The 11,358-nt window shown below is 46.1% G+C and overlaps 2 protein-coding genes across 2 annotated transcripts; both read left to right on the forward strand.

The window, feature by feature from the left end:
- Positions 1 to 2,284: 2,284 nt before the first annotated feature.
- Positions 2,285 to 3,418, forward strand: LOC146594649 (actin, cytoplasmic-like). The gene has a single exon (XM_085307178.1). It carries the CDS (start codon positions 2,285 to 2,287, stop codon positions 3,416 to 3,418), a length of 1,134 nt encoding a protein of 377 aa, XP_085163304.1.
- Positions 3,419 to 5,156: 1,738 nt separating this feature from the next.
- On the forward strand, positions 5,157 to 6,290 carry LOC146594650 (actin-5-like). The gene has a single exon (XM_085307180.1). The coding sequence runs from the start codon at positions 5,157 to 5,159 to the stop codon at positions 6,288 to 6,290; it is 1,134 nt and encodes a 377-aa protein (XP_085163306.1).
- The last annotated feature ends 5,068 nt before the right edge of the window (positions 6,291 to 11,358 follow it).

The raw sequence follows: 11,358 nt of genomic DNA on the forward strand, positions 1-11,358 counted from the left end.
TGTTTTCAGTCTGATAGCTGCGGGACAGGGCTCGTGTGTTTGGTATGTCGTGAAAATACATTGCTGTGTTCCCAACGCACCTCTCGGCTTTGAATTCATGCCCAGTCCCAGGGCGAGGTGGCGAGCGGTGTTTGCCGTCGACTTTAGGCATTCGCAGCTACCGTGGAAGGAATTTGGTTGTCTCGGTCCTGTCCTTAATGTSTCTCTCCACGCTGACAGTGCCTGGTAAACTTCAAAGGCCAGAGGCAGGCGGGCTCTCCGGAAACGAGCTCTCTCCTTCCCCGAGCCAAGTCCTGTCGTGTCAGGTTAAGCGATGCTGCCAGGGCGGACGTGCCGAACTTCCGTGGCCTTGAGGTGCCTCTCTTCCGTGAGCTGAGCTCTTCAGTTTGCACGGAGCACGAATAGCAAATTCACCTACGTTCTTACAAATCCTGTAGTAACAAAGTTAATTCACACGTGCCCTTGTTAAGGCGATTTACGACAGAACCAGTATGTGGGACTAGATGAGCATTCCTGTGTCTACGCTGAACCTCCATTTAATAATCACAGTCAATATTCCCTTGTTTTAATACTAAACATCATGTTCAAAACTGACTACTTCGCTGTAAGCTGCGTGCAGACCGTGCTGGATTAAATGGGGCTTCCAGTGTGATGACTGTAACAACCTCTTAAATGATTAGGACACCTGTTGACATTAATATAGAAGCATGCATGAAAATAAGTGTGCCACACACTGAAATATATGTACACAAATAATAAGAGGATTAGAGAAATTGCTGAAATGGATAGAGTGGCATTTAACGTGAGCACGTCTGGAATCTAAGCAAAATGGAAATAACATACACAGAGCTGATCCCTTGTTAGATGGCTTTTTTATTTTTTTGGTTTTTTTAGTAGTTCATCTAGGTTGTAAGAGTCACTGCACCAGGAGGTCGTTTGCTTAAATTTAAAATTTTTTTGATATATATCTTTGCTTGGAATCTGCCTCTGATTCGTGGCCACCTTCATTTAGTATCTGGCACCTTTACCATGCAAGCTGCAAGAAAAAGTAATTAAATTTAATAGAAGCCACCCTCACTTTGAAGTTGGCTTGGATTTAGAGCCACAGGGAGAAGCAATTAAACGGCAGCAGCCGTGGATTTGAAATTAAGTTATATAGTGATTTTTTTAAGAGGATTTTTTCTCTCTAAATGTGTTTAGATTATCAAATCTGGTTGGATTCAAAGGTATAGCCTGAAATTTCCCTCTTTGGGAAATTTTTTCTCGAAGCAAAAGAGAAAAAATTAAGTAGATATGAATGAGGGTCAACTGTGAAGGTCTAAGATTTTGTAAATCCTTTTGAACAAACTTCCAAAGAAGAGTTTGTTCTTCTTCAGCAGAGTGCTGAGCGGSAGAGGTAAGCACAGACAGAGGACTCCTGCATGTCGTGTTTATGCGTAGCAACACAGCAGCCGCCCAGGCTGGGAGTGTGTTAGGCGAAGGCATTTCTTTGCACTAGAAGGTACTACAAGCGCTGTTTAAAGCTGCCAGTGTTTTTCAAAGCAGCAAGAGTCAGGAATTATTTTTTTCACATGCATGATTTCACCAGAGAACAGTGTTTAAATTAAGTAACAAGGACAGAAAAAAAGACTCTGGAATGCTATTGCTAGTGCCAAACATAGTCCTATCATCTATTTTGAAATATTTTTTGAGAATTTCCTGTAGAGGATTATAGAGGATTCAGCGGTAAATATCTGCTTCTAATGCAGATATTATTGAGAAAAGCAAGTTGACAATTCTGTTAATACTTACAAGGAAGTGAAATTTTCCGCATCTTCACCGCCTCTTGGAAGTCTCTGCAGACTCTTAGCTAAGCCAGAGGCACGTGTGAGAAGTTCAAGTATTGTCACACACGTATTTTGCGATACACGCGTTTATTTTCTGATGGAAGAGTTGGGCTCGGGTTCGGTACAGGGATACGCTTCGTGGTCCGTGACCCACGGACCAGACTGGGTGACCTGCCGGTCACCTGCCTGGGGACACGGGAGAGCTTCGCCGACCGCTTTTGAGGAGGCGCCGGGGACGGGGTGGCGCGCGGGGGAGACGAGCTGTCGTACCGCCGGCCATTGTGAGGCGCTGGGGGCAGAGATGTTGGGAGCAGCACGGTGCGCGGCCCGGGAAGGACTTCCCTGCCGATGGTGGCCAGCCCGTGAAGGGGCACCGGGGAGGCAGCGCCGCGCGTGACCGCGGCGCGGTGCCCTGGGCTCCCCGAAGCGGCTCGYGGGGAGCCACGGCTCAGCCAAGAATGTTCGACCCCAACGTTTTGGATGTCCCAGCTGTCATCTTTGACAATGGATCGGGGTTGTGCAAGGCGGGTATCGCAGGCGACARTGCGCCGAGGTCAGTTATTACAGCAATCGTCGGTCGCTCGAAAGCCAAAGCTACGATGCTGGGAGCCGGACAGAAGGAATATTACATTGGAGAAGAAGCTCAGTCCAAACGAGGGGTCCTGTCTTTGAATTATCCCATCGACCATGGCATAGTCACGTCCTGGGATGACATGGAAAGGATCTGGAGACATGTGTATGAGTGTGAGCTGAGAATCAAAGCTAGTGAAAGGCCAGTGCTGCTGACGGAGGCCCCACTCAACCCTCTACAGAACCGGGAAAAAATGACCGAGATCATGTTYGAAGGCTTCATGGTGCCAGCTATGTATGTTGCAGTCCAGGCAACTCTGGCGCTCTATGCATCAGCACGTACCACTGGAATAGTCATGGACAGCGGGGATGGCGTTACCCACACTGTCCCCATATATGAAGGATATTGTTTACCCCATGCTGTCTCTAGGCTGGATATTGCTGGCCGAGATATCACTGAGTACTTTATGAGGCTCCTTTTGGAGAGCGGGCACTCTTTTGTTAGCACAGCTGAAAGGGAAATTGTGAGAGATATCAAGGAGAAGTTGTGCTATGTAGCTTTAGACCCCATCCAAGAAATGAAAACCAAACCGGAAGAAATCATGAAAGAATACAGACTGCCTGACGGCAATATCATTAAGATAGGCAGTCAGCTCTTTCGCGCCCCAGAGACCCTTTTCGTGCCTGCAAACATCGGAGTTGAAGCCGCTGGCGTGCACAAAATGATCTTCAATAGCGTCATGAAGTGCGACATTGATGTGCGCAGGAATCTTTATGGCAACATCCTGCTCTCAGGTGGGTCCACTCTCTTCCCCGGTCTGGATGAGCGGATCCTGAAGGAGATGCAGCTGCAGGTGCCTCCTGGCATGTCTGTGAGGATCATTGCCCCCCCTGAGAGGAAATACTGTGTGTGGATTGGGGCCTCCATCCTCACCTGCCTGACATCTTTCAAACAAATGTGGGTCACTGTGAGTGATTACAAGGATTTTGGGGCAGCCATAGTCCACCGGAAATGCTTTTAAGGAGAATGCCAGACCAAATGAATGTCTTGCTACAACACAGCACGAGCAAGAAACCCTGCTGAGGGCTGACTGACCTAAAAGGTGCTACAGTTGTTTGTGTGTTTATTGGCTGACAAAACCTTTATGAAAATAAAACATTAAACACATTGGTAACGAGGACTCTGAGACATCTCACTGTTTATCATCTCCAGGGTGGGCACAGTATGTTTCCACCCCCCTCATTTCACAGCTTGGAGCCTTGTCTGCATTCTCTCTTCCAAACCCTTACCCTGTGGTTGGGAACTGGAGGCATAACGAGATACCAGTGCTGTTTTCTTGCCTGGTTTAAGAGATTAGTCTAGAGTGATTAGAGCCATTGTCACTGTTTCCACAACACTTCTAGCCCCAACCAGGTGTCATCAGACTAGCACTGGGACTAATATATAATATTGGGACTGCTGCAGGAGGGTCTGTGGGAGTCTGGTGTTGCATAGAACTAGTAAGAGAGTGTTGTAGGAATGTTTAATTCAAAAGCTTTGAATGGCAAATAGCACAGTTACCTTATGGGATGACACGAAGAGGATTTGGATGCACAGCTATGCRCATGAGAAGGCAATACGAACAACTGGGATGCCAGTGCTAATGACTGAGAGCCCTCTGAGCCCTCTAGAGAACAGAGAAGGACTAATACAGTTGCTACTCAAAAGGTTCAGAAGGCTCAAGAGGCCTTTTATGTGCCTGCTCAAGCCATCCTGCCACGCTGCACCTCAGCGCACATCMCAGGCTCAGCCAGAGACAGCAGGCGTAGTGTCATGCACCCGATACCAGCCTACGAAGGGTACTGCCTACCCGTGCAGTCTCGAGGCTGCATGTCGCAGGCAGGGACTTCACAGAGCTGCTCACAAAGCTGTTTTTGGAAACTAAACCTTGTTATGCAAAACCTAGAGAGAAGAACAGTTTTGCACAATAGACGTCAAGGATTGTATTGTGTGGCTACAGACCCAGAGCAGGAGTTGGCCAAGACGCCAGAAAACGTGTAGGCACCCAGCAGAACTGCTGTAGGAATTGGCASTCTGCTCTTCCAAGCATCTGAGGTCCTCTTTGAGCCAGGCAGAACTGGCAGCGAGGCACCCAGCCATCCTAGGACAATATCTCACAGTGTTAAGAGATACGATGGCAGCAATTGTAACATTAACATTTTTATAGGAACATGGTGCTGTCTGGAGGCTCATCTCTCTCTTATGGATTAGACAAACGGATTTTAAAAGGATTAGAATATCAGGTCCGCAGAGGTGTTCTTATAAAGATTACACGCCCTAAAGACAGACAGTTTTCTTCCTGGACTGGGTGTTTCCTGAGCAGCTTGAGACGGAAGTGGATTGCTGCAGCTGACTGCAAAGAGTTTGACCGTAGCACTGTAAATAGAAGATGCTTTTAAGAGTGCTTAAATAAACCCAGCTGTGATCTAGGTTAGACATAAAAAGGGAGAGTTCATGCTTTTGTTAGTTAAAATGAATTGGCTTTAAGTTATTTCTCTTGCCTTTCAGCTAAGAGTGTTACAATAAATCGGAGTTAAGTTTGACACTTGGGAGATGCTCCTGGCCTTTCTCGAGGAAGCAAGTGCAGTGACAGAGTTGTGAGCTCCGAAGAACTGTGCCTATTTGTGACTCAGGGATCTAGAGCACTTGACTCGATGTTCTGTGTCAGCAGTTGCTGCCAGGGAGAGAGCTGCCACGAGGCAGCACCGGTCCTGCAGAGAATGTCTCGCCCGGCAGCTGCTGGGACCCCCGCAGTGATTTTTGACAGTGGCTCCGGACAGTGCAAGGCTGGTCTGTCAGGGGAGCGGGCGCCCCGTGCGGTTATTTCTACTGTTGTGGGATACCCGAAATGCAAACTTGTCATGTGTGGAGCGGGTCACAAGGACTATTATATCGGGGAGGAAGCCCAGTCCAAAAGAGGCATCTTGGCTCTTACTTACCCAATGGAACATGGAATAGTTACCTCCTGGGATGACATGGAGAAGATTTGGAGATACCTATATAAATATGAGCTCAGAATGAAACCTAGTGAGAGGCCAGCACTGCTGACTGAGGCCCCACTCAATCCTCTGTCACACCGACAAAATATGACGGAGACTATGTTTGAAAGCTTCCAGGTGCCTGCCCTTTTTGTGGCTCTGCAGGCGCTAACAGCCCTTTATGCCTGTGCCCGAACAACTGGACTGGTGCTGGACAGTGGTGATGGTGTTACTGTCACGGTCCCTGTCTACGAGGGCCATTGCTTGATACAAGGCATCGCCAGGCTGGATTTTGCAGGCAGAGATGTAACTAAATACCTTGCTAGGCTTCTTTTGGAGATTGGGCATGCCTTTGTAAGCACAGCAGAGAGAGAAATTGTGAGGGATATGAAGGAGAAGTTGTGCTATGTGGCTTTAGACCCTAGCCAAAAATTGCAGGAAAAGCCTGCCAAACTTATACGYGAGTACCTTCTCCCTGATGGAAATGTAGTCAAGGCAGGAGACCACCTATTCCGAGCTCCTGAAGCACTTTTTGTGCCTGCAGAAGCAGGTGTCCCTGCACCAGGGGTTGGAGGGATGGTCCTCCAGAGCATTGCCAAATGTGCTGGGCATATCCAGCCAGACATCCTAAGGAATGTGCTATTATCAGGTGGATCAACTCTTCTCCGAGGTTTCAAAGAAAGGCTTCTGAAAGAGCTAAAGACACAAATTCCCCACACAACTCCTGTCAAGATCATCTCACCAAGAGATAGGATGTGCTCCGTGTGGATTGGTGCTTCTGTCCTTACCAGCTTAACAGCATTTAGAAATATGTGGGTCACCAGGGAAGAGTATAATGAGGTTGGACCAACAGTTCTCCAGAGAAAGTGCTTTTGAAAAGTATGACTGTCCAGGAAATTTTTTTAAGTGCTGATCTGAACAGCTGGAGAGCAGCTAATAAATCAGTGCAAAAATAATTGATTTGTAGCAASTGATTTTATAGCTTGGTAAAGAAAGATCCCTTGTGCATTGGATTAAAGAAAGAGTCCTTGTTCAGAGCATTTTTGCTATCCAAGATGTTGGTTTTAATTCTAGAAATGTGTTGATCCCTGCTAGAACTGCAAACGGTTTGTCGGACTTTTAAACACTTGAGAACAAGCCACCTCCATCCTATGCCCATGGGGGCTGGCTCCCTGCCATTCACCATAAACTTCCAAAGAGTGGAAAAGAGACCTCTGATGGAGAAATGGAGGGCTCAGGGGTGTTGCTGACCCTTCGCTGCAGCACTGGAAATCTCTTGTAGCAGTCTTGGAGAAACCCAGAAAGGACTGAGCTTCTGGATTTGTTTTTGCACGTGCAATGAAAATAGGCTGCTGAAGCTGCTGAAGCAGAGCTCTCAGACCCRGAACAGGTCTGTGCCGTTAGGGGCCTTGCCGCGTGATTCACTCTRTCCCACCGTGTGAAACATTGCCTCGGTTTGTCCATCTGCAAGATTTGGCTAATACTCTAGCACAGAGACTATGTGAGACTTCATTTAGATAGCTTAATATAAGGTTAATTAAGACTAGTAAGACAATCAGAGAGCATTAGGTGAAAGATACTTATTTTGGTTTTATTCTAGGAGATCCCTGAAAAAACTTTGTGATGTGAGCCATTTAAGAGAAGGTGAAGGCAGCTGTCCCTAGCTGACCCTGATTTTCTTTTGGGAAAAGCTGAACATGTTAGGAGAAATTGCTGCTTCATTACCTCATCAGTGAGAGCTAGTGAAACTGAGAAAATATTCCTGCAGATATTTACATGAATTACTAAACAAATCTGCCTTGCTGAGCTCAGCATTATTACATTTTATAAACAATTCCAGCAAATAAGCTTACCTAGAGGAAATATCATGGATAACTGATTGGATTTCTGAAGTGAATAGTGAAATTCGTAACAAAATTGTGAATTTTTAGTAATGAAATTTGTATTTCATTACTGAAATAATCTCAGTTTTTGAGATCACCTTTATCCACRTCTGCAAATGTACATGCTACATCCAGTCAGGCAACAGACATCTTGTTACAGTTTATGAAACTAATTTGCACCATGATTTATATTGTTTGAAATTTATTTGCAAAAGATGTGAAGATACATCTGAGGACTTTGTGAGTTTATTCTAGACCAACATGAAAACAAGAAAGGAGCTGAAATCTGTGTTATTAGTTATTCAGTACAGTGTCTGCGTATTTTCATTCAAAGCTAGAGATGAATCTTCAAACTCATTGATGCCCTCTACTGCCTTGGGACTGATCAGTCATGTCTCATCTCAGCCCTGTCCTCTGAAGAATCACGATACTGTTTCCCCTTTCTGCCAGCCATCTGCAAATGCAGGCTCTGAATACGGGCACAACTGGCTCCTTGCTCGGTGGCTCCTTGCTCAGTTGTCCACCGAGCCGTGCAGCACTTCCTCAGCAGGGCAAGGGGGGAGTAAGGAGAGCTGGGGCAGCCCGCTSTGGGGAACTGCGGGAGAGGGAGTGGAGCGCAGCTCGTGAACAGAATCACGASGGGGGTTTCAAACCTACACTGCAAAGCGTGAGGTATAGGAAGAGGGTTGGGTGCAGAGCAGGCTTAGCTCACATTTTTTGGATTGCTTTTAGCAGGGTGTGTAACACAGCACGTGTTCCTCCCAGAGCACGTTTATAAGGGCTGAGGGTGTAGATGATAGCAGAATATGGATGACTGTGCGGATCAGAACATGCATGGAACCTACAGTATGGATCTACTCGTACAAAGTCGATGTAAGGACTGAGTGTCTGAAGTAGGCAGAAGCAGTATTAGTAACCCCATCTGCCCCAGCAATCCTGCCCCATACAACGCGATTAGGGCTCATTATGGAGGAGTTTTTCCAGGGGGTGCTCTGGATAATACAGTAAAACAGAAAGGAAGGGCTTTCCTGATCATGTCAGAAATGACCTTCCTTTAGAGCAGCCAAGTACTTTTTCCACAGCTCCCCTAACTGTGCCAGCTGCATTTCTCTGTATGTGTGTGGTGGTTTGCCAGTACACTGACAAGTCCAGCAGCAACTTCAGCAAGACCTTCTTAGCCTCATTTTCCCCAATGATCAGAGCTAAAGAATAAAGCGAAGAGGCTGGAGTCAAACACATAGCTTTTCTGCTCCCCTTAGGCCCTAAGGCTTCAGATAGTTGAGATATGTATTATTTCATCAGGTTAACGCAAGTACTCAGAGCACTTTCAGAGCTGTTATGAAATCTGATTCAGCAGTCTTGGATCTTTCTTCTAATACAGTATGTTACCTTTTAGCAGCCCACTGGAAATGTGTAAACAAATGAGGTACAACTGTAGACAGTTTAAATATTTTACAGCTCACTGACTTCCATATGAGGAGGGATTTGCAGTAACTTAAGTGTTTAGACTCCTGCTCCAATAATCTAATGCAGATAAAAATGCAAACAACAGTGTGCTGGAAGGCAGGGGAAACCTGAGAGGATGGTGCAACTCAAGGTTGTTGTCAGGAGAGAGAAGAGAAAGATGAAGAGATTGATAATCCCGCAAACACAGATACTGACACAGGATGTGTTTGGAGTGACACCTTGCAGGGCTCTGTGTGCGCTTTTAATAAGATTTTACCCTTGGAGAACAAGATACTGCCTGATGTAATCCAGTAATTCACTGATACCAGAACTGTTTTACATCAGGAAACCTGGTTTAGCTCCTCCCAGATGAAAAATCATTCAACAAACCATTATTACAGGCATGTAACACCCACACTACTGGTCTGGCCTGGCTGTTTCCATTTTCCTGTGAGACATGATTCTGTTCAAGGACACAGAACAAGATGGCATAAATTAGCTCCAAGAGTCTAGACTTCCTACCAACCTCTTCAGTCTTTTGATCACCTTGAGCTTCAGAATCACTGTGCTGGGCGCTGTGAATACATTATTTTATTTGTTTCATTTTCATATTGAAGAGGTCTGAGGTCTTAATCATTTGGGACCATGTCCCCTAGGCTCTCATACTGTAGGAAATCTGGTTCCACCCATGTTCTGCCTATCCTCTGGATGCACATAGGACATGGCTTGTGAATGCTTGTAGCCTTTCTGGCCTCAAGAAAGGAACTAATCTGGTGAGTATGGGAGCGGTTGCAGGGACTGAAGAGGGCTGAGGTAATTCCTAGATTTAACAAGGATTCCTTGTGGAGTGAGGAGTCTGATCTTGGGCAAATCAGGTGAGAGTTCCACTCCTAAAGAAACCTTCTTTTGGTCAATGCTTTACTTCTCGTGCAAGCTGCTTGGGGCAAGTGCTGTTTCTTGCTACCTGCCAGGCCCAGCACCCTGCCGTGCTGCACTGGGCTGGCTCAGGAACTGGCAGCCACCATGTATTACCCTTCTCCGAGGCAAACCCAGCTTTAAGAGTCCGTAGCAGTGCAAAGATCTGGGACTCTGGGGCCACAAAATCAGAAATACAAAATCATTTGTGAAGTTTGCGTAAACATCTCAACCTGCTCCTGGCAATTTTCCCCTCCCTCTCTAAGTCTCATTTAAGTTTCAATCCAGCAGCAGCTCTTTATTTTCTTTTAAATGTCAAACAATTCATCATTTTGCACTTTCCACATTCCCTGTGAATCTAAAGGTTTTATTGGTATGCAGTAATGTCAGCCTGGGACAATGCGTACTGATTACCCAAAACAACGTGGTTCTTGTCACCCTGCCCATTTKGGGCTGCGAGCTCTTGAGCAATGTACAGGGACTCTTGCTTTCTCTCTCTCCCCCCCTGTTATCATACGCACAATGAAAAGCCRCGGTTCAAATGTACGCTAGACAAATAATCATTATCTTCATTATCCAAATCTCTTGTCCTCTGCCCTCGTCTGTGTTGMGCAGTGCGAGCACACTGCTGTAAAAGGTGACCTCATCCCTGCTTTGCAGGTAGGTCGCAGGGAGGATGTTAATGGGCAGGTGTTGCTGAAAGCAGCTGGGTAGAGAGTGTGAAGTATACCTCTTGAGAAGGCGCACAGAGGAAGGCAGGGGAATGAGCCCTTTGATTTCCCTGCGTATGACTGCTTAGAGCACACTGCAGCGATACCTGAAGTAGCAGAGGTGCAAAAATGCAGTACATACTGTCTAACCAGGCGAGTGCTGGTAGCCAGGCTTAGCAAGCAAAGCCAGATCTGAATTGTCCAGGTAAATTTGGTGTTTCTTCACCATGCATGGTCAGAATGAAGTGATGCCAGCAGGCTGGTGCATGCAGCCAACTACTTACAGAAATAATCATTGCTTTTAGGAACATGGCACTTGTCAAATAAGCTCAGCAATGTGACCACAGAGATCAATCGCTATCTCAAAGACTAGCTGAGACCCGGTGCAGTTTGGAGCGCATAAGAATTAAACGGTAAGGCAAAGAGTCCCGCTGTCGACAAACTTCTCCAGGGTGTGAAAAAAAAGCTCTACCATCATGTAGAAAAGGTAGTGTCCAGAACAGGTAATGGTGTTACCAAAGGCGGATAAGTACTGGTCCTAGTGTTGGATATAGGCACCTCTGTCAGTTTGTTTATTGAGCTACTGGCAAGCCTTCATCCATTTCTCCAGCTCTGTGCTTCTAGGTGAGTACCTGAATACGAGGGTTTTGATGTGAAAGAGTTAAGAATGTTGCAGAGCTTTCCCCAGTGGAGGTGTTGCTACACAGAGTATTATTTACCTCTTGCTGAGAGCGGCTCTGTACTCATTACGCACACACACGTAAACATGCACCCACACATACACACACGCACATGGACTTTATTAGGCCGTTCCATACAAGTATTCTATATATAGATTTTTTGTTGATTTGGAAAATTTCAGAGTGCTTTTTTTCACACACAGTAAAGTTAGCTTTGCTGAGATTCATTAGTCCCCTTTCCCCTGGTGTGTAAATGGATCTCTCTTAGTTATGCAATGCAAGGGTACACAACCATGAAAAGTGCAGAGGC

Source organism: Rhea americana, unplaced genomic scaffold (assembly GCF_003343005.1).
Source record: "Rhea americana isolate MKP2758 unplaced genomic scaffold, rheAme1 scaffold_254, whole genome shotgun sequence".
NCBI lineage: Eukaryota > Metazoa > Chordata > Aves > Rheiformes > Rheidae > Rhea > Rhea americana.